At 41.5% G+C, this 27,232-nt stretch overlaps 1 protein-coding gene across 1 annotated transcript in view; it reads right to left on the bottom strand.

The window, feature by feature from the left end:
* Nucleotides 1-4,675: 4,675 nt before the first annotated feature.
* The window catches only part of LAMC1 (laminin subunit gamma 1), a 124,343-nt gene continuing 101,786 nt past the window's right edge, over nucleotides 4,676-27,232 (bottom strand). Inside the window, exons 15-28 of the mRNA XM_060035132.1 lie at nucleotides 26,648-26,801; nucleotides 25,894-26,036; nucleotides 24,745-24,923; nucleotides 23,247-23,403; nucleotides 19,808-20,013; nucleotides 19,071-19,150; nucleotides 17,396-17,533; nucleotides 16,707-16,851; nucleotides 15,543-15,692; nucleotides 15,162-15,276; nucleotides 13,545-13,744; nucleotides 12,304-12,462; nucleotides 9,977-10,076; nucleotides 4,676-7,847 (exon numbers count right to left, since the gene is read on the bottom strand). Coding sequence (XP_059891115.1) covers nucleotides 7,591-7,847; nucleotides 9,977-10,076; nucleotides 12,304-12,462; nucleotides 13,545-13,744; nucleotides 15,162-15,276; nucleotides 15,543-15,692; nucleotides 16,707-16,851; nucleotides 17,396-17,533; nucleotides 19,071-19,150; nucleotides 19,808-20,013; nucleotides 23,247-23,403; nucleotides 24,745-24,923; nucleotides 25,894-26,036; nucleotides 26,648-26,801 — 2,183 coding nt within the window. The 3' untranslated portion in view covers nucleotides 4,676-7,590. The remainder of the gene's footprint in view (nucleotides 7,848-9,976; nucleotides 10,077-12,303; nucleotides 12,463-13,544; nucleotides 13,745-15,161; nucleotides 15,277-15,542; nucleotides 15,693-16,706; nucleotides 16,852-17,395; nucleotides 17,534-19,070; nucleotides 19,151-19,807; nucleotides 20,014-23,246; nucleotides 23,404-24,744; nucleotides 24,924-25,893; nucleotides 26,037-26,647; nucleotides 26,802-27,232) is intronic.

Below are 27,232 nucleotides of genomic sequence, written 5' to 3'. Positions count from 1 at the left end.
GGGGCCGTTATTCTGCCTACCACAAATGGTACAATCTGTATAAGGGCTGTAGATTATAGTACTGCATCAATGGGAATTTCCTAATTTTGACAATTGTACTGTCGATATGTAAGAAAGTTTCCTGTCTTTGGGAAATAACACATTGAAGTATTTATGGGTAAATGGGCATTGTGTCTGCAACTTAAAACACTTCTTTCTCTCCCTCTCTCCATGGAGAGCAAGAGTGAGAGCAGTGAAAAAGCAAGTGTACCATTGGTGGAATCTGAATAAAGAGTACTAGAGAATTTTTTGACTACTCTTGAAAATTTTTCTCTAAGTCTGAAATTATGTCATAAGAGCAAAAAATTTTAATGCAGTCTTTGTGAGTAAATTTCCTATTTCTAATAAATACTTAAATTTGTGTCACATTATGAATGACATGTTCATTCTGATGGGTCTTTAAAAATCTCTTTTGAAACATTGACATTTTAGCAAGTTGTTTAATGACTTATTTGCAATTAACTATGAATAAGTTATGTATTGGGCAGTTTTGAGTGTATCATGAAGGTAAAATCAATTATTTTGGACTCCACACTCCCGTTGTCCCATAGCTTGGGTATTAATGTTGAGTATTTTCATTTTCTGTCTTAAAATTCAGTATTACTTTTAAAATGGGGTCTTGAAAAGGTATTTAAAAGTAGGCAAAAACTGTTTAGTTAGTAGTATTCTTCCAATATTAATCTCTTAGTTTTGGTAAGTGTACTGTAGATATATCAGATGTTAACATTAGGAAGCTAGGTAAAGCTAGGTGACCCAGCTTCATGCTCCTTAACCCTGAGCCTTTGTAGGGGGAAGAGACAAGGAGGGAAAAGCAAGAGCAGAGAGAGAGGTGTGAGCCATGAGGTGTATATGGCCCAGGTGGCTCGAGGACGATCAGGGTCCAAGTAACAGTTCTGCCGCTAACTGGTTCCTTAATATTGGGCAAGTTACTAATATATTTAAATCCTGCCTTGATCACTCTAAACAAGGGATTTGAGGAAGCTTTTCATAAAATACATGTACATAATCGAGGACCTTAAAAGGAAAGTGGATCAAAATCATGACAGAAAATGAGGCAACAGCTAACATAGTGGCTAGGGTGATGGGGAAGCAAAACGTGGCTTCGATTTTCTCAATGGTCAAATGGAGAGTGTCATCACGAGAGGCAAATGAAAGAAATCAATTATGAAAGTGCCTGTGAAAACACGGCATGGGTGTGAGTTACTTTGAGAGTGTTAGTCTTGCCTGAGCCCTCAGAAACATATAGAGGGCAGGCAGCCCATCCGAAATCTACGTGGCAAAACTCATCTCTCTGGCCAGGTGTGCGCCTCTGTATCAGCCTAACAGAGACAGCACAGAGAGCAGACAGTCTGAGCCAAGAGGGATCAGCAAGTTGTAACACAAACCTCTCTGACCACGCTAGACACGTAATCACCCAAATCACAGCTGTTTCTCCTGAGCCTTTATCTTGGACGCTGGCTCAGCAGCCCAGGAACGTGTAATCCACACTAGGACAGCACATCTTCCCCAGACGTTTCTGCTCCTGGCTGGACTTGTGCTTACTCTGCACTAATCTCACCTTGGAAACCATGCTCAGGAGGAAAGAAAGGTCCATGGAAGAAGAGTCTGGGATCAATGAACAGAGAAGATTAAGGAAAATTAGGATCATATACATCCTAGAAACCAAGCACTGAATATCCAGGATGAAATCACGCTATGTTAACACAAGTTGCCATGGCACAAAATTTGATGATTGCCTTAAAGTTACCAAGATGACAAAGGATCTCAGTTATTAGGGCAGACGCCATGGCACGGGCCCCCAAAGCATCAGTCTAAGGCTCACGTAGAATTTTCGGTTACTAGCTATGGTGAAAAAGCATTATGGGAGGATGGAAGGGTGGCCCTCAAAGGTATGACCAGGGACCTTTCACAGAGAAGCACTTACACTGACTTGGACAAACTCACGGGAACAGTGATGTAACAGAGGGTTACATTCTGATTTGATCAAAGGCCTGAAGCTCAACTTTTTACAGAAATAAATACAAACTGAATTAATCATACGCAATACCTCTGCTTATGAATTAATACTGAATTAATCATACTGAATTAATCATAAGCAATACCTCTATGGCCTAAGTTATACGGCTTTCCAAGGTAGGAAGCAAACAATAAAACACCAACCAGTCTGTTGAAATTTACTGGGACCATTCCCAGGAGTTAGAGAAAAAGAAAGGGAATTAATATTATAACTTGGGCCAGGAGCCAGAGATGCCTACAGAAGGGGCTGTGGGTAAAACTCGCAGACAACACATACACAGCGTTGGGAACGGCTAGTGTGAGGCTGGGAGCGCAGAGGCCCAGGCCTTGTAGACCGCATCACACCAGCTGGTTGCTGACTGCATAGCCCGGTGAGGTCTGTGCTATGCCATTTGGTGAAAGACGGTGGTTTTGGTTATTTTTCTACAAATCCATCCTTAGGTAAGAGCGCTGAGTGAACAGAATGCTGTTGGAAGGAGAGGGGGAGAGATAGAGACACAGAGAGAAAGAGAGAGAGAGAGAAATTAACAAGTATCCATAAACCTCTCTCTGCTCACAGCAGGGAAGAAGTAACAGGAGTGGGAGAACAGGATGAGAAAGGCTGATTTGATCGCATCTTTAAGACAACGTGACTACTGTCTGCCTCCTAGCCCTGAGGATGTGAAAGGGAGTAGCCAAGACCCTGATCTTAGAGGTAAGGAGAGAGCGGGGAGGGAGAGTGGGTGAGACACACCGGACCAATAAACACATGCCCAAGGGCCATGCCGGAAGCCAGTACCAGGCTGAGAGGGGTGGTGAACAAAGAAAGGACTGGCCAGTTTCAACAGAGTAGGGAACACCTTGACCTTAGGTTTTCCTGTACTGGGGAAGGGAAAGCAAGCACGTTCTGGGCAGAGAAGAGTTAAAGCCAAGACATGGAGGTCTTAACACTTGAAATGTTAAGGTTTCTCTTAATTGAATTCTTATTTGAGATTTTCTTTGGTCTTCTGCTAAATATTTTCCTTTCTCAAGCATACGATTTTTACTTAGAATTTCATTGATCGGTATAGAGCAGGTAGAATCATTCTAGGAGACTCCACAAGAATAGAAGACACTCTGGTTCACTCCTGAATGAGTGCAGCCTCTGAGAGATACATAGATTCCTTACAGAAAGTTATTTTTCACTCCAACTATTAATATTTTCAATTAAACCTGCTTAGTGTGAACAGGCAAAACTACCTGACATTTACAGCCATCTCATTTCTGTTCCCGTAAACTATTGGCCTGAAGAGATCTGATCTTTCCTCGGGTGGGTCCTTCCTCACCTTAGGTGGAAGGTGCCACCTGCTTTTCTACTTCATGACTCTCCTGGGCACCAGGAGTCCTGTCTTCTCCAGACATTCTATTTTGAACGTAACTGAAGTGGGTCTGGTGAGTTCAGATTTATTAAGGGGCTAGAATGCTTATTGAAGGGGTAAACCTTTGGAGATATTTTGAATCAGATTATGCTGATACCAACTTCAGAGAAATTGCTGACTCTGAAATAACAAAAGGAATAGGAACACATTTTTAGAATTCCACTCATCACTCTGACACAGTAACTATTGAGGTATAGTTGCACCTGAGTCATATCCTACAAATGGGTTAAGAACACGGTATGTAAGAAAGCTAGTAACTAGTGCCCTCTGAAGCTCTCTTCGAGGAAGTTTAAAGAGAAGAGTTCAGGTTCTGCTTTACAGGTGTCACAGCTGTAACGATTGTGTTGTTTGTTTGTTTTTGCGGTACACGGGCCTCTCACTGTCGTGGCCTCTCCCGTTGCGGAGCACAGGCTCCGGACGCGCAGGCTCAGCGGCCATGGCTCACGGGCCCAGCCGCTCCGTGGCACGTGGGATCTTCCCGGACCAGGGCACGAACCCGTGTCCCCTGCATCGGCAGGCGGACTCTCAACCACTGCGCCACCAGGGAAGCCCAACAGCTGTAATGATGTACATGACTGGGGAGGTGGCATGTCATCCCCAGGGCCTCAGGGCTATAAACAGAGCCAAAGAGTAGAGCAAAGCCTTACTGCTGTCTCTGTAGTTCCAAACATCTTCATCTGGTCTTAAGTTACTCCAGTTGGGTCAGCCCTCCAGATGGCCTGCTGGTCCAGCACATTACTTACTTTTTCTTCCATTATGTTTGAGAGTGTTTCTCATCGTATAAAAAAGTATGAAAGTACCTTTAGTTTAGCTGAAGATGTGTGTATTTAAAAGGTGGAAAGACAACTCTTTACATACATCTGCTAATTTAGAAAGCCCAAATAATTTGAAAATAGTCCTCCGTAGTCACTAATCAAATATGGAGACTACACCAGGGGGTCTGGCAAACTCCAGCCCGCAAGCCCAGGCCTGTTCCTGTAAATAGTTGTACTGGACCACAGCCCTGTTCATTTGTTTACAGACTGTCCACAGCTGCTTTCCTGCTACAACAGCAGACAGAGCAGTTGTAACAGAGACTGTATGGCCTGCAAAACGTAAAACATTTACTATCTAGAGCTTAACAGGAAGAATTTGCCATCATCTGGACCACAACCAAAGTATTCCAATCTGGGAAGGGTTAAAATACATAAATATATACATAAATAAATTTATATACTCACACACACGCACGTACACACACTGGATTGTTCTCAGGAAAAGAAACAACCCAAAGAATACATTACGAGATGCTTCCCCTTCATCATACCTTTTTTTTTTCATCATACCTTTTAAAACATCTTACATCCCCAGTACCACACTCAGGCCACACCAAGTATAAAGGGTTACAAATATTCAGATTTTATTATAAATAAAATACTGTTTTTTTTTTTTAACATAAAAAATGCCAAGTGTTGCATTTTATTTACTACCCTGGAGAGCAAGACCGTAGAGATTAAGGCAAACAGCTAAAGTGAAGGCACATGGAAAAGGGCCACGGTTGGAATTAAGAGGGAAAATTCCAGGGAACAGCTGTGTATGTTCCCTGTGACACCCAGCATTCTGCAGCAGCCATCCTGTCGATTTTATTACATAAAATACAGATAACTGGAACTATACAATAAAATAATGGCTATATTGCAGGTGTGTAATTAAGGTATTGTCTTATAAGGAACTTTTATTTTAAAAATAAAATTCTGTTTAAAAATATACCACACAGATGGAAAAGGAGAAAAGAAACAACAACAAATCCCCCAAATTTCACTGTGGCCTAAGACTTACTGGAGTGAACCTGACCCACAGGCTAGAGGGTAAACTACCTTAGCAGTCTATCTTCAGTCCTTTCCCTGAAACCTTGACCAAAATGTCTCATAGGATGTGGCCACTTAAAAAAGAGGAACTAGCTAGGAAACACTGATGTGAACACTTGGCAAGAAAGAGCCAGGCCTCCTGCGATAGGAGAAGAGGCCTGAGAAGAGGAATGGAGTGGAAGCTTAGGAGGATGCCAGGTCAAAACACCAGTAAGTCAACTCTGGGATGCAAGGAGGAGATGGAAAGGGGAAGAACTAAGGCAGACCACCTCTCCCACTCTATGCAGCATGATCCCTGATGCACTACGGGCACTCAAGTAATTATGCACCCCTTATAAAAATGACCCCATCCAGCTCCAACAACTGCCAGAGGGCATTTCTCACTCACTCCTGGCTCGGCTCACACTGATGGTAAAGATGCCCTTCAGCAGACTTTCCTAATTCCATCCTTCCCTGTGGAGCTGGCATTCCTGCTCTGGGGCAGCCACTAAGAACAACATCGTGCTGTGGTTGAGGACCACCAGGACTGCAACGGAAGAGGGTTCGAGGTACCTCTTTATCGTGGCTGTGTGTGGAGGAAAGCAGGTGGATGTGAATGTCAGAAAACGGACATGCTGCAAACACAAGGCGAAGGGCAAAGCAACAGGGAACAAATCCAATCCAAAGAACCGCAGATGGAAGGGAAGGAGGTATACAGACACGCTGTGCTGGTGAAGAGGAAAAATGAAGTGAAGAAGTGAACGGACAGTGCCATTCTAGAAACAGGACCAAGTATATTTACATAAACTCCTTACTCTATAATCATGATAAACAAAAAAACATTCACACAAAAATATAAATTTGAAATAATTAATAGCACCAGTGTGTCAGATAATAGTTTCTTTCCCCTGCTACGCAAAGTACAAAGTTGCATAGTGTTAAAGGCTATATATGAATCTCGAAAGCGGGTTGGTAGGAGGAAGGGGTTTGTGGCAGAGAATCGTCACGCTGTGACCTTAGAAGAAAACCACAGAGCTGAGGGTCAGAAGTTGAGAAGCTCACTAGGAAACTCCATGTAAGGGTCTTCCCTCTACGCTTAGAGGGAAGGTTTAGAGGTGGGTTTAAATCACAAAGTGCAGGAACGAGATGGTGTTGGCAGCTGTGTGAAATACTGAGTGCAAGTATTTGTCACCAGGATTTGGCAAACAATGTGTTTTGAGGGGTTCTACAAGATGGGAACATCAGGAGAAAACTGAGGCTAAGGGTCAAATGTTTCATCTCTCCCCAATGGAAGAAAAATGGATATGTGGGATCCTGACGGTACAAGTTGCATCTAAGTTCTATCCCTTTGCTAGAAAAGACTCTAGGACAAGGAGGCTTTTGTTTTGTTTTGTCAAGATCGTAAGGACCACCCGTTCTCTGCCAGGTAACAACACTAGTTCCAAGACTAATATTCTAAAAAAGCTCTAAGAATTAGTGTGATTTTGGAAAAAACTTTAGTGGTTATCATATCCCTGTTTCTTCTGCATAAATTCCATCTATAGGAATAGAAGACGTCTGTTGGTGAGAGTGCAAGCTGCCCATCCACATTTAAATTGTCAGCTGCCCAAAGATCTGAAAACAGTTTATCTTCCTAGTCAGTTATTAACATCTGAGAAAACGTGCGGCCACTTCTGCAGTCTCACATCGTCCTGGAGACTGTCATAAATCATTGCATCCTTACCCGTGGGATGGCTCAGTGTCCTAAACTCAAAATAGCTAAAACAACAGATGATGGCTCTCGACATTCTAAATGACCAATACCTTTGGCACAGGATGTGTATTTCCTTTTGCTTAAAAGGAGGAGGGGCAGGAGATGTGGATGCATTTTCTTTACCTATAGACTGGATATACTGGCCATCACAATGCTACTGTCAATAGCCAAACTTCTCCTTCATAGAAACAAGAGTACTGAGACTGAGGAGGTTCTGTTGGCATCAGAGAGAAAGGGAGGGCTACTGGCTCAGCCCTGGCCCACAACGGTTCCCACGAAGGGTTTAAGCCACTGTACAGCAACGCAGGATGCCACGTCCTTAGGCGACTCAGAAGGGAAAGGTGGGTCTAAGGGACCACCATTAAGTGGAAGAGAGACTTTATTAGATAAAACCCTTTGTTCCTGATTCACGATGTTTAATTTGCTTCTCTTTAAACTTTGTGACTTCTCCTGGCTCAAAAGGACAGTGGTGGAGAGCAGCAGAGAGTGGGGGTCTGAAAAATGTAATCTTTGTGTTAAGGCACTCTGTGGCCTCACAGTGGCTCCCTAAAGGAAGACGCTAGGGCTTTTCAATGGACGGGGTGTTGAAGCAGCCGGAGGGTAAGGTCTTCTTGATGTCTTCCAGGTTGCGGATGTCCTTCAGGATCTCCTCAATGTCTCTGTTATAGTCCATGATGGCAGCCTCCTGCCTCCTGGCTTCATTCTCCAGGTTAGACACTTTCCTGTCTAGATCACTGACTTTCATTTCATCTTTGGCTTTGTTCAGGGTACCTTCAATCTCATTTAGCTTGTTCAGGTCCACTGTGTCCAGCTGCCCTGTTGAGTCAGAAAGGACACAGAAGAGGACAGACACATTCAGTGAGAATTATAACATCACTCCGCAAGTATCCCCACCAGCGTTTTTCTAAAGGAAGCCCAGCCCCAGCAGCTGTCGCCATGAAAAAGTGGCCTGAGAACTTGACGCCTGTCATACAAGGGCATTAACAATGCAAACCAGGTACAATCACTGACCTAATCTAGCAGGGATGGGTCAGAGCTTATAATGAACATTGGGGCTGGATTTTTTTTCCTGAGAAGACGGTTTTTGTGCAATGTTTTCTAAATGTGTAACGACCATGTCCTAGACCTTAAGCCTCACTTGTGGTTTTGAAGGTCATCTGGTAACGTGTAATACCTTTTCCACGTTTATATATGTAATCCTTGTGTCTTTTTAGTGTCCTCTAATGAACATAAACATCTTTACGCTAGAACCCTAAGCCCTCAGCTGTTCGATTCCAGGGAAACCGGGTTGTTCTGGGAGTCATGTCCTGCTCACAAGAGTTAGACACTATTATCGGAGCCCTCCTATGGAAAATGGCCAGGGTTGAAATGCTGAAATAATTTCACCAAAGCTTTGCTTTTTTAAAAAATTAATTAATTAATTTATTTATTTTTATTTTTGGCTGTGTTGGGTCTTCGTTTCTGTGCGAGGGCTTTCTCTAGATGCGGCGAGCGGGGGCCGCTCTTCATCGCGGGGTGCAGGCCTCTCACTAGCGCGGCCTCTCTTGTTGCAGAGCACAGGCTCCAGACACGCAGGCTCAGTAGTTGTGGCTCACGGGCCTAGCTGCTCCGCGGCATGTGGGATCTTCCCAGACCAGGGCTCGAACTCGTGTCCCTGCATTAGCAGGCAGATTCTCAACCACTGCGCCACCAGGGAAGCCCCAAACCTTCGCTTTAAAATTAGCAAGAGGGCTTCCCTGGTGGCCCAGTGGTTGGGAGTCCGCCTGCCGATGCAGGGGACGTGGGTTCGTGCCCCGGTCCGGGAAGATCCCACGTGCCACGGAGCGGCTGGGCCCGTGAGCCATGGCTACTGAGCCTGCGCGTCCAGAGCCTGTACTCCACAACGGCAGAGGCCACAACCGTGAGAGGCCCACGTACCGCAAGAATAAATAAATAAATAAAATTAGCAAGAAAAAGAGGTCCTTTTGCAAGGAACTACTTCTATATTAGACGAAAGCAGACAGCCAGCTGCACAACGACCAGCACTTTATGCATACTGAACTTGATTAAATTCTCACCAGATCATTTGACATCAATGATTCTCAGCTGTTACGTAATTTGCCCAAATTTGCACAGCTTACAGGCCACAAAGCAAAGATTCCAACCCAAGTCTGACTAACTTTAAAATACAACCTTTTCTGTCACAAAACCTACCTCTTCCAGCTTACTTTCATTTTAAAGTCCATCTGCTGGCACATAATTTATTATTCTTGAAAATTGAGACAGATAAAAATATCACACACACCTCCCAAAAAAACCCCCCCACAAAACAAAACACTGACCAAAACCAAACTTTAAAGGCTATCACATTAAAATAGAGTGCCTTGCTTACAAAGCTGTACTGGCTAGAGTATTACAACTTTATAATAGAGGCTGGTGACAAAAGTACATCTGCCCTATAATGAGGCCTGCTCCCTGTATCAAACTGGATTAAAGGAACATTTTAATATGCTTATATTTCCTTCAAAAAGAAAGCCTTCTCTCTTTTGGCATAAAAACTGTCACCTCATCCAATTAGCCTTTAATCGATTATCCTTTAAAGTGTTCTTTTATTCTGTCATTGAAATCCTTCACTTTAAATCCTTTAAAGACATTCTGCCAGCAGGATGAACTAAGAATAATCACTGTTCGATTGTAACATAAACCTTGACCATAAATGAGCCACCCTAGCTGGAAGCATATCTTCAAAATTTTATTAAGTCCTCAGACCACGGTCAGATTCCAATACTGAGTCAGATTCCATGGAAGGACCTAGCAAGTACATGTTGAATTAATACAACTTAAAGTCACGATTCAGTTCATACGGTCTTTGCACTGTAGTATCTACTTTTGAGTCAACTATCTCAGATCCCAAGAACAGTACCAAGAATTCAAAGGCTGCCTAACAAGACTCTATGGTTACTTACCCAGCTGCTCCAGGAGGTCATTAATAAGGTTGAGGAGGCTGGTGACAGAGTTTTTGGCCTTTCTGGCATTGATCTCAGCTTCCTGAGCAGCCTGTGAAGCCTGTACAGGGAAAAAAGGATAAATGATACAGTAGTCTTGATGATACATTTTTATCTTCTTGAAGTATCTTTTCCCCAATGAGTCAACAAATCTAATTTTCAGATGGTTTCCCTTCTTCTAACTCGTGAAACTATTAGCTCCTACTGTGGAGATGTTCTTTTTTGGTCATATCTTCATGTTGAGGATGTGGCTATTTTTAATTCACTTCATAGTCATGAGGAGGCAGTCAGTATGCCTACAATGACTGTATCTGTCTTTCAAAGATCAAGGTTCCCTCCTTTTCTCACTTTCTCACTCAGGAACACATGGAGGTGTATTCATAATAAAACCCATCAAGCAGAAACACGTTACTTTTTAAGGACGAGTATAAAAACTACCGTTTTAGAACCAAAACATGCCCTCTGGGATGATCTTAGAGACTTGATTGTCAGAAATGTCCTATTCTCAGAAATTTTTCATAATTAAGTGACATTCTTCTAAAACTCCCTCTCCCCAGGCAGTCACACACATACACACATACAAACTGGGGCAATACAATTTACATTTAAAAAATCAACCGAAGGTAAATATATTGGGGAAAATTCCATGAAACCTGAACAAATACACTTGTGCATGAGTCACAGGAAATGGCAATGGAAGAGGAAGTGTCTAAGTATCAGAAAACAGATGCTCTCACAAATAAATCTGGTCAGGATATACATGAGTAGCTTTGAGCTTCCTACCACAGAACTGTTTTTCCTAGCTTTTCTGGGTCAAGAGAATACAAAAGTTTTGGATAGAAACAATGTGAAAATTTTAAAAAGAAAAATAAAGCAACGGAAAAAACCTTCACAAATAAACGATTAACCTCCGTTCAAACTGCAGCCATTCTCACTGCACCTTCCCAGGCTGTCTGCGAGTGTTCTAGCAGAGCTGTAAAGGACTCTGCTACGGCCATACCATTACATTTAACCTGCTTTCTGCAGCCTCCTCTTCCAGAACAACTGTGAGCCTTCACTCTTTCCCTTAAAAAACAGGTTACGGACTGCAACAATACTGATGTAATGTTGGCCTCTCAGGATTGATACTTAAATATAAATGGCATAGTATATATGAGGGTGCCTTGTGCTCCTTAGAAGTTACTTACCAAAAGGAACAAAAGGTGGATCTTCTTTCTACCCTTTTAATTGAATTCATACCCTTTTTTGAAGCTTATAGAGAATATATATCTTTTCCTTTCCTTCAACAGGCTCTAAATCTAATGTTTCTATAACTGTATTAAAACATAAAATCCAGAGACCCTCAGCACGTATGAAATATACACATTTTTACTATATGGGAATTTCCACTTGAGCCATACCTTGCTATAGAAAATGAGGACAATTCAAAACAACAAAAAAATGCATAGTAAAATAAGGTATTTGCACAGCGATGCTTCCTGTTATCACTTCCCTAGGGACTTCTTTACCTAGATTAACAGGCTTAGCAGTTCTTCTTTCCAACCCAAAGTGAAAATGATCTACAGTGAAGGGTGTGATTTTTAGCAGGAGTGGAAGAAGGGTCCCTTCCTTGCACTGAAAGTCCACAATTAAACAAGTTCATGTCTATCATTACTGTGGTTATAATCAGATTGAACTGTAAAGGAATATTTCCATTGTGACTCCATCAAAGTCTTTCAAAAGCAAAATACAGCACAAAACAGAACCTAGTCCTTTGCTGGGCCATGCATTCACAAGTCGATTTTGTTACAAACAGGGCTATGTATACACATCATCACAAAAAGTGAAAAATCAAATTGGATGTAAGTTTGATATGTTTTGTCATCTTCAAAAATGTCCTTTTACACAAGAAACTGGTTTTTGTCTTTAGGCAGCAAGTTGCTGGGAGAATAAGAGGAGGACGGAAATGAACTTTTCATTGCATGCCTTTTTTGATTTTATACCACCTATGATTTACCCATACAAAAATATAAAGACATACTTTTAAATGTCCTAAAACCTCAAATGTGTAAAACAATGTTTTTCTTTTAACTGAGAGTAGCTTTGGGAAGGAACAATTGTGCAACAATCTGGCAGAAGATCCAAATTCTTTGTCTTCTATGTAAGTTACTAACCCGATTCTTGACCAGAAAACACAATTAAAAACAGAAGTCAATATGCAAAAGACTCTTCTCAACAAGTTAGGGATCTTTATTATTAAACACCCTTCACTTTCTGCCCATTAGCAAACATTTGCCAAAATCACTTACCATCCCTGCCATCATCATATCCTGGTCAGCATCATCTTGTTTTTTCTTCAGCTCCTTTTCTGCTTCCTGTAGCTGTTTCAACATATTATTCACCTCGTTATCCAGATCTGTAACTTCTGCAAAAGTCCTCTCAGCTTCTGCCTTGGTGCTGGTAGCGTTCTAGGCACAAAGTAAACAATTCCTAATGAAAAAAAGTTTTCCTTTTTCTAAAGTAGGCTGCCACTCCTTTTATAATCTGTAAAATGGTTCAAAAATATGATCCAGAAAGAACAGGGCAATAATTTGTACTATATGTTGAATTACGTTTAGTTGGGCTACAAATTTAATGAAAAAATAACATTACCACCTAACGTAACATTTTATATTTTATAAAGCACTTTAATTTGTATCCTCTAGTTTAATCCTGTTAATAAGAATTCCTGTTCTGTCGTTGCCATTTTCAGTTGGGGTCACATAGCTGCAACATTTAAACGGTGTATACTTGCCACCACATTGTACTGATTAGACTCTTTCGCTTGGATAATCTTCTATTCAAAGCTAGCCTTATTCTATTGATACTTGGCAGTTCATCATAATGTACAAGAAGTCCATAATTCTGAAATATATTTTATAAAATATAATTAATCCAAGAAACTAAAAAATGTGTGTGATTTTCAAACACATAAGTTTAGAATCAGCTCCAATTTCTCCTTTAAATGAAAGAGATTTATCTTTAAGTAGCAGAAAGCCGGCCTAGAGAAATTATTCTTTAAGATGAGTAGAAAGAATCCTAGTACTGGTAACTTCAAAAATTCTAAATAGGTGGGTCTTAGATATGGCAATATGCTTGAAAGGGGGTCTTAAAAACTGTACTGACTTGGCACTGTATATAAGATGGAAAAAATATCAATTGTTCATGTCAAGGAATTGTGTTTACTTAGAAAGAATCTGATTTTTTGTGGGCAGGAGCTTGATGGCTCACTGAAGCCAACTCCCCTCCTCAGCAACTCAGACCCTGCCACTGAGACACAGCAGAAATTTTAGAGTAAAGGACCCTTTCAATGACTCTCCCTCTTCAATCAATGTGGTTACCTGCTCTAATGCCTAGTAAAAAAAAATGAACGACAAGGACGGTTTAATATAACTTTACTGGAGTTGAGGAAAAAATTTGCAAGAGCTTTTGGGGGTCTGGAAAGAAACTGGAAAATGATTAGAGAATAGATGAGCAAAGGCTTCGTTTCGGACAAGAGGGGAGAGCACACCTTTTGGACAGCGCTGGCGATCCTCTCCGCCTCGTGGGCCTTGTTCTTGGCCTCGGTGGCATCTGCGGCAGCATTGCCCAGAGCCAGCTGTGCTTCCCTGGTCTTTTCATTGGCTTCGATTATAGTCTGGTTGATGGCAGGGATTCTCCTTAGTGCCTCCTCTGCAGCCGTCTTGTTATCATTTACTCGTCTATCAAAATCTAAAACAGGTTCAAGGAATGCAATTAAACTAAACTCTCAACAAGCCAAAAGGGAACTTTTCAGGGAGCTGCCACTGGATTTTGTTTTATGAACAATGAAAGTCAGGGGAAAAGACTGAAAAACAGCATGGACTGAAATGTGAGAACAAAGCACACAGATCTACATGGAAGATTCATGTGAATGAACACCTGTTTCTGGAAGGCAAATTCTCACTTGAAACATTTATTGTCATGCAGAGCTGAGTATGCCATCACCTCCACCTCAACCAATATCGAAAGCTGCAGTTTATTTAGTGTTTACTAAGTGTTAGGTACTGAGTTAATAAGAGCTTTATGTGCTTGTGACACAGGCATTGAATCATTTTTATATGAGAAAATTGAGGATTAAAGAGGTAATTTTTTTCAAGGATTCACACTAAGTAAGAGGTGGATCAGGGATCCTACACCAAACCCACTGACACGAAGCCCATACATTCAACCATTATTCTATAAAGCTTCTGCACATATAGAGCTTATGTTTATCAGAGGTGAGTCCAAGGCTACACAGTGAATTGAGCACAGTTCGTTTTTATCTTGGGTGAGGAAAGAAAACATGAAGACTGAGATGCAATTGTCAGAGAAAATTAAAGATAACCTCCATTTACCAACACAAGTCAGCTAAATAGGCATATCTTGGTTACAGGAAATATCTTTTTTTGGCTTCCATACTGAAGAATGCTGGCATAAGATGACATGAGCGCTGGGATTTTTCTTTGAAATACTTTACCATAAAAAAAGGTAGGGTAGGGACTTCCCTGGTGGCACAGTGGTTAAGAATCCACCTGCCAATGTAGGGGACACGGGTTTGATCCCTGGTCCGGGAAGATCCCACAGGCTGCGGAGCAACTAAGACCGTGCACCACAACTACTGAGGCTGTGCTCTAGAGCCCGCGAGCCACAACTACTGAGCCCAAGTGCCACAACTACTGAAACCCATGCGCCTAGAGCCCGTGCTCCGCAACAAGAGAAGCCACCGCGATGAGAAGCCTGCACACCGCAACGAAGAGTAGCCCCCGCTCACTGCAACTAGAGAAAGCCCGTACACAGCAACAAAGACCCAACGCAGCCAAAAATCAATTAAAAATTAAAGCACTATCAGGTGATGCGTAAAGCAGTAATTGTTGGCTTTAATTATATGCATTAACTGATAAAAATTTTTTTTAAAAAAAGGTACGGTAGGTGTTGGGGGATGAAGTAAGTGCAGTAAAAATCTTAACTGCTGAATCTGAATGACAGGTATATGGGATGTTTTATACTATTATCTCTTGTGCTGTATGTGTTCAGAAAGTCTCATAGTAAAAACTTCTTTACAAAAGAGAGAGAATCACCCTAATGAAGGAGACACACAAATTTACCCTGTTACCTGACCCTCTCATACCTTTCAGGTTGCTGAGAATGTCATTGGCTTCTTGTAAGGTATTTCGTCCCTTTTTAGCAGCTTCTTCCGCAAGAGCCTTGGCAGCATCCGCTCGGGCTAGGAGCTGGTCGGCAGTCTGCAAACACGTGGCAGATGAGAGGACAAACCCTCCAAGGTAAAGCCCTTCTCTCTCCTAACAGACCAGGCACCTACAAGCCACCACCCTGACACTGGCCAGTATACAGCAGGTTAGGCCTGGGCATCAGCATAAGGCCCTCCTCTGAATACTCTTCCATGTATTTCGTTGCTTCTGCAATTGCGGTAACATCACAGACACAGCCTACAGTCAGGCAGTTTCAATTTTTGCCTCGAGAAATGAAGCAACTCGCAAAGCAAACCAACCTGCTGTTCGGTCTTTCCTTTTTCCAGAAGGTTCTTTACTTCAAATTCCTTCCCTCTCATGTCCTGTCTGAGGTCCTCATAATCTTTTAACTTCTGGTCAATCAGACGATCCAGATCCTCAGCTTCCTTCTTTATTTTATTTGCCTCATTCTATGAGAAGCAAGTAAGATCATTATATTTTAGGCAAAACAACTAAACTGACGAAAAGGTAGGCTTAGTAATTCTATACTTAGTGGACATTTTCTAAAGAATAGCACAGGTCAAGATTTTATGGACCTCTTTAAAAAACTGAGGTATACTTACACATACTGAAATGCACAGCACTTAGTCTGATGAGTTTTGACAAATATATTCACCTGTGTAACCAACACCCCAAACAAGATACAGAATATTTCCACCCAGGAAATTCCCTTGTATCTCTTTCCAGTCAATTTCCACACCCACCTTTCCAACAATGCAGCTGCCACTGGTCTGGTTTTTATCATCATAGATTAGTTTTGCCTATTGTCAAATTCCACATATATGGAATCATACAGTATGTACACGTCTGAGGAGACCTAAAACTTTATGGTAAAAACGAAGTCAACACCTCAGATGTAAAAAGTGAAACTTAATAAATTGCAAGTTTAATGTAAAAAATACACCACTTATATAGAACTTGGTATGAAGATTCATGATTAGAGTACAGATGAAATAAAACACTACTAATCCCTAAATATTTTACCTGCCCCAAAGCATCCTGATATAGTTCTTTCATTTAAACCATTCTTTTATTTCTCTCTTGTTCAAAACCAGGGTAATGACCTAGGTGTAGTCTGTTTTAATTAATCCAAAAATATTATAATTTGGATTTATATCCAAGATTTAGGAGTGATTATTCCTATCACTAAAGGAGTCTTTGCTATTTAATGTTTATAACCACAGGATTTTTTTTTACCTCAATAAGTTCTATTAACGTATCTAAACTAGAACTCAACTTTACCAGTGAGCTGTTGGGAGGACAGAGGAGGTAGGTACTGATGACAGCTGCTGGGCAGTCAGAAGAGCTCTCACCCAGACTGAGGGGGCACGTGGCTGTGTGTTTGGTGGGAAGAGGGTAGGAGCTGTGAATGGGGGACGGCAGTGACAACCAAAGCCTGTGCGTGCAGGCTGTCAGCGCCATACCTCCATGGCTTCTGAGTCCACGGGAGTCAGCTGGGCAACACTGGCATAGATCTCCACGGCTTTCTCACCAGCCCTCTTGGCCTCCTCATGTACTCGGGCAGCTTGCTTCTCTAGATCCTGTGAGATGTTCTTCGCTTGTTCATACCTAAGGAACAAAAGATGTGATGTGCTGAAAACCCTAGTTGCTTTTAGCATCTTAATGTTCACCAAATTCATTCCAGTTTAAATCACCGTGATAGTATTTCCAAAACCTCAAAGAAATGTTATATTAAAATGCTATTATTTAATACCAACATAGCTTAAATTTAGATTTCATCTCATCACTTCTATTTAAGGCATATGGTTTACCATATGCTTTCTTATTTCAGACACCTTTTAAATATTTGTAGCTCAAATATATTTTCTCTGCTCACTCTGTGATATTTTTTCTCTTCTCCTTTATGCAGAATTTTAAGCATCATGGCTAGTCGTTACCATTCTCTGCTGATACAGTAACTGGATCAAATAAAATCTCTGTGGCTCTACATCCCCTGCTCTAATTACGGCATCATTTCAAAAGCATGATTAACAAAAGAAATCTTACTGCATGAATACATGGCCTGAATTCACCGGCATTTAATTTTTCCTTGAACTGGTGTTACTTACAAGAACAACTGAAGGGCTATAAGCCACTTTTAAATTACACTCACTTTCTATTAAGCTCTTCAATCTCAAATGCTGTTTGATTTTCTCCTGCCAGTGTCCTCAGAAGCAGATTATATGCCTCAGTTGATGTATCATTGGCTGCCTTTGCCACTCGTACAATGTCATCAGCTTCTTGTTTATGGCTGTATAACATAAGAGGAAAAACAAGCCATGAAACACAACCGTCTAAAAGGGAAAGAAGTAGAATTTAGGTAATGCTTACCTTATTAATATACATAAACTAATGTGGGCAGAGGTCCACAAATACTGAAAAAATCTTATAAATTTGGAATTTTGTTATCATTTCAGAGGGGCTGAGTTTATAAATAGCGTTCTGTAATCTGAGAAAATGATATTTCCCAAGGATATTAATGATATAAAATGTGTAGGGGCAAATGCTTATATTTCTTAAAAATTACTTTTAAATATAATTATTAAGGGTATTTATGTATGAAACTGTGGATACCAGCAAGAACTCATTTCTCTAGTCATGAACACAAATCCCAGACCTCATCTTTAATTGCTACTCTGGTTCTGTTACTGCATAGTCTTGAAACAACTTTGACTATTCAGATTTCTCACATGCAATCTAGTTACTGGCCAGGAAGAGCAACTCAACAAGGAACATGTCAACAGGGACTCCAGACAAATAACGCACGTTAGCTGGGTAAATGCTAAGGTTTTTTCAACTCTAAAATTTCATATTACATTGTCACACTGCAATACATGGCCATTCTTTTTGATATGATAAACTTTCCTTCAAAATTCATGCATGAAGTACACCACAATTAATTTCCAAGATCTAATTTTCTCGGGAGTTTTCTATAATGTTTTCAGCTGTCTTCTTTTAATCAGAAAATTCAGCTCTAAAACCATGAATGTTCTATGAGCTAAATGACAACAGTTCACACACATTTACAAAGGACAGAAAGAGAGCACATATGGTAAAGCAAGAAGCCAATATAACTGCTTAGACATTGAGGCTAAAATTCTAACATGAGGCTTATTTAAGCACCCTGTACCTATGAGGTCTACTAGCTGTTCTGCAATGCATTCGATAAACATTTATTGAGTACCTACTATATGCCAGACATTGTTTTAAGCATTGGGATTTCAACAGTGAATAAAGCACACAAAAACACCTGCCCTCGTGGAGCCTACATTTTAGCAATTTTATTTTTAAAAAAATGTTTTCACTTGATGCCCTCTACAATTTAAAGTCTTCTTAAGAAATTACCTTACATTTAATCAGGAATGAAATGGTCTGTTTCTGATTTTCACATGTACTATGGGTTAGTAAATATTCTCTATTGAAACTTGAAAATTAAACATTTTTGTTGAAAATTTAAAAATTTTTAAAAATAACTAAATTCTATCGAGCTTAATTATCTATTAACTTTAAGGTTTCAAAATTAAAAATCTAAAAAATGTTACGGTTTTCCTTAGATGTGCAAATATAATTTCCCTCCAAACCATCACATTCTAATATTCAAAGTAAATATTCTAATTTCAAAGTAAAGGGAAGCAAAGAGTACATGTAGCTAATCGCATTTCAGAAACGAGAGCAAACTTTGCAAAAGTGCGTTACATGGGAAGTGTGTGTGGGGATAGAACGAAAGGACGTGTGCACACCGCAATGAAAGCCATAACTTAACCATTAAAGAGGGAGCTGGAGGTTACCGTTCAGCAAGCTTTCGTGCCTCATCCGCCAAAAGAGTCATGTTGTTTGGGTCCCCTGTAGATTCTGGCTGAGTGATTGACTAGAGAGGAAATAAACAAAGCACTAATCTCAAAGGAATGAATTATTTAAATTTAATAAAGCAAGTGTCAAAACTAAATTTTCACTAGTGTTATTTCGAGAAAGAAGGTCTCTTCTTAATTTCAGAGATCTTCAGGTAACATCAGCATCCTTGATTGTGGATTATTATTTCTAGTTTCAGCAGAGAATAAAGGAAGCTTAGGGACTTCGCTGGTGGCCCAGTGGTTAAGATTCCATGCTCCCAATGCAGGGGGCCTGGATGCGATCCCTGGTTAGGGAACTAGATCCCGCCTGCTGCCACTAAGAGCCCACACGCTGCAACCAAAAGATCCCGCGTGCGGCAGCGAAGATCCTGCGTGCTGCAGCTAAGACCTGGCACAACCAAATAAATAAATAAATATTAAAAAAAAAAAAGGAAGATTAAATTGCCTAGTGCCATAGAAGGAACAAAACTAGAGAAAGGACCCAGATGTCCTTTGGTTTTAATCCAGTTTGTGATAACTATTTCATGGCAACTATGAGCAATGTGGCTTTCTTGCTCCATGTTTGAAGACAAATAAAAAGATACAAGGAGTCAATTTAGCTGAAGAAGCATTCCACTACCAGTAAAAGCCAAGGGACTCCCTCAGCCCCACCTCAGACCTTCCCAGTCACTCACCACATTGGCAATGGCGACTTTTGCTTTCTCAAGTTCTCTGGATGCGATTTCAATCAACTGCTCTGTGCTTTCTACCCGGGCACAGGCTTGCTCAGCCAAGTTCCCAGTCTCTTCGATGGTATTCCGGATATTCTGCAAACGGCTAATTTGGCTGAATAAGGTGTTATTCACTCTCTGGAGGCGATCCATCAGATTCTGGTCTACATCTGCAATCACAGTGCAGAAGGAAGTCCATAAATTATCTGAGGCGGGGTCGGGCGGGGCGGAACACATATCATCTCACGTGAAATCTGAGGCGCTGCTTATCCTTACTCTTCCAAACATAGCATCTTTCTGACAAGTTTCCCTAAGTCCATTGGCAGAGCTGGTCAGTCTTCACTGTGCCCAGCAGTAGCACCACTGTTACATTCATCTACGGTCTCCAAGTGGGTTAACTGGAGATTAACACACTGTCTCTCTCCCACTTGACTATGAGTCCCTCATTCTTACTCAACACTGTATCCCCAGTATCACACAGTGATTGGCAAAGAGAAGACACTCAAAAAATGTCTGCTGAGGGAAAGATTTTGATATTCTAGCATATGCAAGATTGAATCATAAAAATACAATGTTGTTAAAAGTACTACCAGCCCTGAGAGCTGGACATTTTTCTAAACTAGGAAAAAACTCGGTTCAAAACTGATGTTGAGGGACTTCCCTGGTGGCGCAGTGGTTAAGCATCTGCCTGCTAAGGCAGGGAACACGGGTTCGAGCCCTGGTCCAGGAAGACCCCACATGCTGCGGACTAAGCCCGTGCGCCACAACTACTGAGCCTGCGCTCTAGAGCCCATGAGCCACAACTACTGAGCCCACATGCCACAACTACTGAAGCCCGCGTGCCTAGAGCCCGTGCTCCACAACAAGAGAAGCCACTGCAATGAGAAGCCCGTGCACGGCAACAAAGAGTAGCCCCTGCTCGCCGCAACTAGAGAAAGCCCGTGCACAGCAGCGAAGACCCAACACAGCCAAAAATAAATAAATAACATAAATAATAAGAATTCTTTCTGGGAAAAAAAAAACTGATGTTGAAATATGGCACGTTAAAATTATTTTGTATTTTAAACTAAATAGACTCTTGCTGCCACCTCCCGCTGCCTGGCACATCCATGTAGTTGCTTTCAAATTGATCTCTGCTTTTGAAAAGTTCTTCAAATTGTTCTCTATTAATTATGCACATTCAGTTTAAACCTCATACCTGTGTCCTAATCAATCAATCAATATAAGCCCATGCAAAGATAATTCTGACATTATTACAATTCTCACATGTCATGAAGTTATATTATAATATACAGGAACCATTAAGTCAATCCTATTCAAAATTGACCAGTTCTTATTTCTGCATGGTGTTAGTGCTGGCATCTAAATTTTCCAAGGAATGTAAAAGAGATGAGAAGTCAAAGTTAAGATCAACAAAGATGAATACAGGTTTGGAAAAATAGCAACTTACAAGCAGGGCCACCCAATCAATACACATGCGAAGCTGGTGGCCTAGCAAAACATCTCATCCAACTATACAAAATGGCCCTGCGCGGATGATTCCTTAAAACAATTCTTTGATAATCCAAAGATTTTTAAGAAAATACAAAATATAAAAACAAGCTGAAATCATAGATAATCATTCAGATTTAGGAAGCATAAGCATTGGCTTCATTGGCTAATGAAGTTACAGAAGCCCCCTTCCCTTTAGAACTTCAAAAAGGTAACAGATACCGATCTCTCTGGCCTGTTCTTTACAGAAACAATAGTATCCCAAAAAGGGAACAAATAACCTAAGTGGATCACTTCAAAGCCCTCTAATTCCAAGTGTCCAATTGCAAGACCTAATTGCACCACATAATCTCCCTTCAAACTGCAGAATAAACACAAGTTTAACTACAAATGAACACTTAGGGAGAGTCTGAAAGGGTAAATCATTTTGAAGATATTTTTATTCTTGGCTAGTTTGAACCTAAGTAGGAAAGGTCAGCCAGGAACTCCATGAATCAGGATTTAGTGGGAGTGGATTTTAACTCCAGCCTCACTGTGGTGCTCCCAAAGCTACCAGAAGCAGCCCGTTATGCTCCCCACCTTGCAGGTGGTACGGTGGCCATGGCTCCTATCAGAGCTTCTGTCCCACAGAATCACCAGCTTGGGCGGAGGAAAGTACGTAGCCATTGTGGCCCAAAAGAGCCAGATGTAACTGGGGCTGCGCCAAGGTGTGGAGCCTGGATGAGTGGCGGTGCTGGCTCACCTCCCCTTCCTGCCCCGTGACCGTGCCCATGTGCTGGTGCTGCTGGCACCAGAGCTGCCTGCCACACCCCACCTCTCAGGTTGACTGATTGGCACCTAAGAACGATCACCCCATGTTCAGTTCTTCAACGGATATGGCAGGACAGATGCGAATTTGCTGTTACAAGAGAATACATTAATGAAAAAAAACGTGTGTCCAAATTTGAAAATGAGCAGCCTAAAAAAACCACCATTGTTTATACAGAACAGGAAACATATATATTCTTCTTAATCTATGTTTAAGACTTAAAATGTAACAACAACTGAAACAAAACACATAAGTTTTGACCTCTCATTTTATTTTTCCATTTCTAAAAATTTACCTCATAGAACAATTTTTGGACTGTCCTAATAAAAATTAAACAAACTGGCCCAAACCAGATACATCCAATTTCTTCCTTCTCTACTTCAGTAATTTTATAAAATCTTAGGGACATTTACAACAAGAAATAAGCAATATATTTAGCTTTTGTTGACCCGTACTCTGACAAGAGGACTTCTCTAACTCCAGATGGAAACATCATCAGTAGGGAAGTTGATCACTGTGGTCCCGGGTGTTATCAACGTTAATGCACATTTCCTATGAGTATCTGATGAGCATATGTGTCTCAGTGATGGAAAACTCCAAAACAAAGTGACTTCAGCCCAGTGGTGAGCACCTTGATAGAAGGATTCATAAAATGCTTGGATTTTAACATCTAACAGTTTTTGATGTGTTGGGAGAAGTATTTCTGCTTAGTGTATCTTAAAACATTGACAGGTTCTTTTCTACATGTTTAAAAAATAAAATAATTCATATTCTAAACAGAGTTTAAAAATTGATGGGCTTCCCTGGTGGCGCAGTGGTTGAGAGTCCGCCTGCCGATGCAGGGGACATGGGTTCGTGCCCCGGATCAGGAAGATCCCACGTGCCGCGGAGCGGCTGGGCCCGTGAGCCGCCATGGCCGCTGAGTCTGTGCGTCCGGAGCCTGTGCTCCGCAACGGGAGAGGCCACAACAGTGAGAGGCCCGCGTACCGCAAAAAAAAAAAAAAAATTAATTTTATAAAACCATACTACTTAACCTTGCATTAGGAGCTACATCTAAAGACGGACCATCTTATAGAAATTACCCACTTGTTTAATCGTGTGTACCTTTGACATCCTGGGCCTCACGAAGGAGGTCAGTCACCTCTCTCTCTGCTTCCTTTAGTCTATCCTCAAAGGCTTGATCCGTCACCATCTCATCCCCAGTTCCAAGGTTTGCAATGAGATTCTCTAATTCCTGGAGTTTTGCTCGATGCTCAGCAACCTAAGCGTAATGGAGGAAGAAAAGGGAAAGGTAGGGTGTACAGACATTCCTGAAGAACTCAACTGTACTTCCTGTAGGAACAATAATCAAAGTGGGTACTCTAGAACAGGGGTGCCCAACCCCCAGGCTGTAGACCGGCAACAGTCCATGGTCTGCTCGGAACCGGGCCGCACAGCAAGAGGCGAGTAGCGGGCGAGCGAGCAAAGCTTCATCTGCTGCCCCCCATCGCTCTCCACGGCCCGCATTACCGCCTGCACCATCACCGCCCCCCACACACCCTGTCCACGGAAAAACTGTCTTCCACGAAACCGGTCCCTGGTGCCAAAAAGGTTGGGGACCGCTGCTCTATAAATATGAAGGTCTATACACTCCATGTATGTATACTTTTAAGTAGATAACATGGGTAGTTTTTCCTCATTCCTCTGGCTTCAAAAGAAAATCTGGTTGATTCCTTTGACGTTAAACCCTACATGCTGATGATTCTCCAGTTCTGACCTCTCCCTTGCGTTTGAGATTACCTATCTGATACCCCCACTTGGCTCTCTGATAGGTATTCTCAACCTAATATCCAAAATTCTATCCTTGATTCTTTCTCTTAAATATGTATTCTCTGAGTCATCACCATCTCAGTAAGTAATGCCTACAACTACCTTAAGCAAAAAACCCAAGATCCATCCTTGATTCTTCTCTTTCCCTAACTTTACCCTCTCTCACACCCTGCCCTGCCGAACACACATATAATATTTGTCCAATTCAATCTAGGCTTCCCCTTTTGCCCCACACCTAACCATCAATCTTCACACAGCAGAGTGCTGTTCTTAAAATATAAACTGGATTTCCCAGCTTACAACTCATTAGTGCATTCCCACTGGATTTGGAATAAAATCTGAATTCCTTACTCTGGTCAACATGGTGCAACGTAAGCTGTCTCTACCAACCTTTCCAGTCTTATCACAAACCACTCCCCCCTCACTCAGCAGGCTCCAGACACCCTCCAGCTTTGAGGCCTTTGTACCCCATGTTCCCTCTGCCTGGAACAGCCTACCCACCACTTCTCCTTTGGTTTGCTCTTTCCTATCCTTAAGATCGCACCTTAAGTGAGTTTCCACAGACGCTCTATATAAAGTAGTTCTCCCCAGTTATTCTCTGTTTGTATTCTTTCTTGCACTTATCTCAGTATTTCTTTAATTTTTATTATTTGTCTCCCAACTAGAACTTGAGTCTTTGAGAACAGGGACTGTGTCTATTTTGTTCACCATTTTTTCTCTAGAGCTTAGAGCATAGGAAGTGCCCATTCAACATCTGCTGAATGAATGAACGCATGCACTGTTGACAGCTGACCTTCTCCTTTACCAGCCGGTAACAAGCTGGACATTCCTGGCAGCCAGGCCAAGACCGATTGTAGAAATAGTTCTCTTCACACTGGTCACAGCGATTCCCCACAAAGCCTTCTTTGCATGCACAGAGACCATCATCTTTGCACTGGAGGGAAAGAGACCCCTCAGGATGACAGTCACAGGCTGCAGAATAAAGGGAAAAGGTACATAATAAGGAAAAAAAGGAAGAGTGCATTTTCTTTTAACTCACATTGATATCAATAAGCCAACTGTATTATCATTATAATTAGATGCTTTGTGAAAAACAGGCTGATTTAGGAGAATTTAAATGGTTAAGCCTGCTTAGCAGAGAAGCCAGACATTTTTAAAACAGGAGTAAATTTTAGAGTGAGCACCTTTTGGAGGGGGCACATTTCACGTGACTGAATAATTACAGAAATTAGTCTATTACAGAAAGTGCCCTTTTTGTGCACTTCGAGAATTTATCTCTACCTTCATCTCTCCACTGTTTTTCTCTCACTAAGGAACTAGAAAACCCAAATGCTAATGCTTATTTTCCATTATTTTATAGTTTGTTTACTCATTTTGTTCTCTGAACGGAGTCAATGACTTATGCTACATTCCACAGGAGAAATGAAGGAATTCAGAAAGCAAAAACCCAAACTGTTCCGCGGCCTAATTCCAAGCAAGTGTTTATGCCAAGGAGCAGCAGATGTGGACATGTAACCGCACCAAAAGGGCCCCAAGGGTGGGAAGCAACTGAGCCAGTAAGTCAACAAACACGTTTGAGCAGAATCCCTCACTGTTTCATTTTCTGCGCTAAGGTGATCAATTAAAAAGTTTCATTAAGCACGGGGAAGGCTCGGTAACCAAAGGGTAATCATCTGGAAAAATTAAAGGCTAGAAAAAGGAAGAATCAGAAACACTGTAAAAAAAAAAAAGACATAAATAGGGTGGTTGCAAAGAAACTAGAGAGGCTTTCGGTCCTCTGAGTTTTAAAAAAATGGATAATATTTCTTGAATAAAGCATCTGTGATGATCTGGGCACAGCCCTGACTGTGAGCCATGTGGCTACACCGAGGCTGTCAAAGTCCTTTCTGGACTAACAGTTCTAACTGGAATGAGACGAGACTTTGCCACCAACGCCCCTTACGTTTACAGCCTTCAGGTCCAAACCCAAAGTGGTTGACCTCGCAGTGCTCGCAGTGCTGACCGGTGATGCCAGGCTGGCACTCACACTGGCCAGTGTGGATGTCACACTGTCCATTGGTGGAACCCAAAGCATGGCAGTCACACCTGAAAATGAACACATGACATTTCTCAGGTAAGTAAAACAGACTTTAAGCAAACCTTTCTTTTTTGTTCCTTTCAGCATAGGACTGATGTAATTTGTATTAGAAAACAGAATGTTAAGGGCTATTATGACAGACGTTAAGGGTTGTTAAAACCTGAGGTTCAAGTGATTTTCATGAGTTCTATTCAGAACTTCTTTTTCTAGCCTAACCCACACAAATACTTTTATTTCACTACTAAAACTACTACCCACGGCTCTCCAATCTGGCACCACGTGGGCGCTGAACAGGAGGTTTGAAAACAGGAATTCCCAGGCAACTGCAATCCTTGAAGGTCTGATTCTAAGCATCTCAGAAAGGACCATATAATCTGTATTCTTAAAAAAATGTTGCTCAGGTGACACTGACACAGCTGGGGCCACTGCATTCCACTCTTTTCTCTCATTACTTAATTACAACTCTCCAGTATTGCCTCGAAAGGGTGCCTTGCCTATTTTAGGCACTCAAATAATTCCTGAACAAAGCCAAGCCAACTATGAACCATAACTTATAAAAATTCATCTCTGACAATAAAAGAGCAAAGGTCACTTGAACCAAAGGCAGCCGCCATCTTACCTTTCACAGCCCTGCCCGCTCTGCAGGTTGTAGAATCCAGGGTCACAAGCTCCACAGTCCCGGCCGGTCACATGAGGCAGACACTCACACTGCCCGGTCACAGGGTTACAGCTGCTCTGCTGCTTCACGGTCCCGTAGGGGTTGCAGTCGCAGGCTAAGGCAGGAAGACAGAGACAGCAAAAGATGCAGATCATCTGAGAGAAATACTGAAGTATAAACAACGCAAATAGATTCTTTAGATTTGAGTTATCCAGTACAGTAGCCACTGGTCACTGGTGGCTACTGAGTACTTGAAATGTGGCTGGTCTGAATTGAGATGTGCTGTCAGTGTGAAACACACACTGGACTTCGGAGACTTGGTGTGGAAAAGAACATACATCGCAAAAATGTTTTACTGATTTCTTGTTGAGATGATAATACATTAGATAGGTTAGGTTAAATAAAATATAGTGTTAAAATTAATTTCACCCGTTTCTCTTTACTGTACTGTGTCTACTAGAGAAATTTAAATTACGTAAGTGGTTTGCACTATATTTCTATTGAACAATGCTGCATTCAACCAAACAACTGTGAATATTTAAAGAG

This window comes from Delphinus delphis, chromosome 1, assembly GCF_949987515.2.
Source record: "Delphinus delphis chromosome 1, mDelDel1.2, whole genome shotgun sequence".
Lineage (NCBI taxonomy): Eukaryota > Metazoa > Chordata > Mammalia > Artiodactyla > Delphinidae > Delphinus > Delphinus delphis.
The sequence above is the reverse complement of the archived record's forward strand: the minus strand, read 5'-3'. Positions and strand labels throughout refer to the sequence as shown.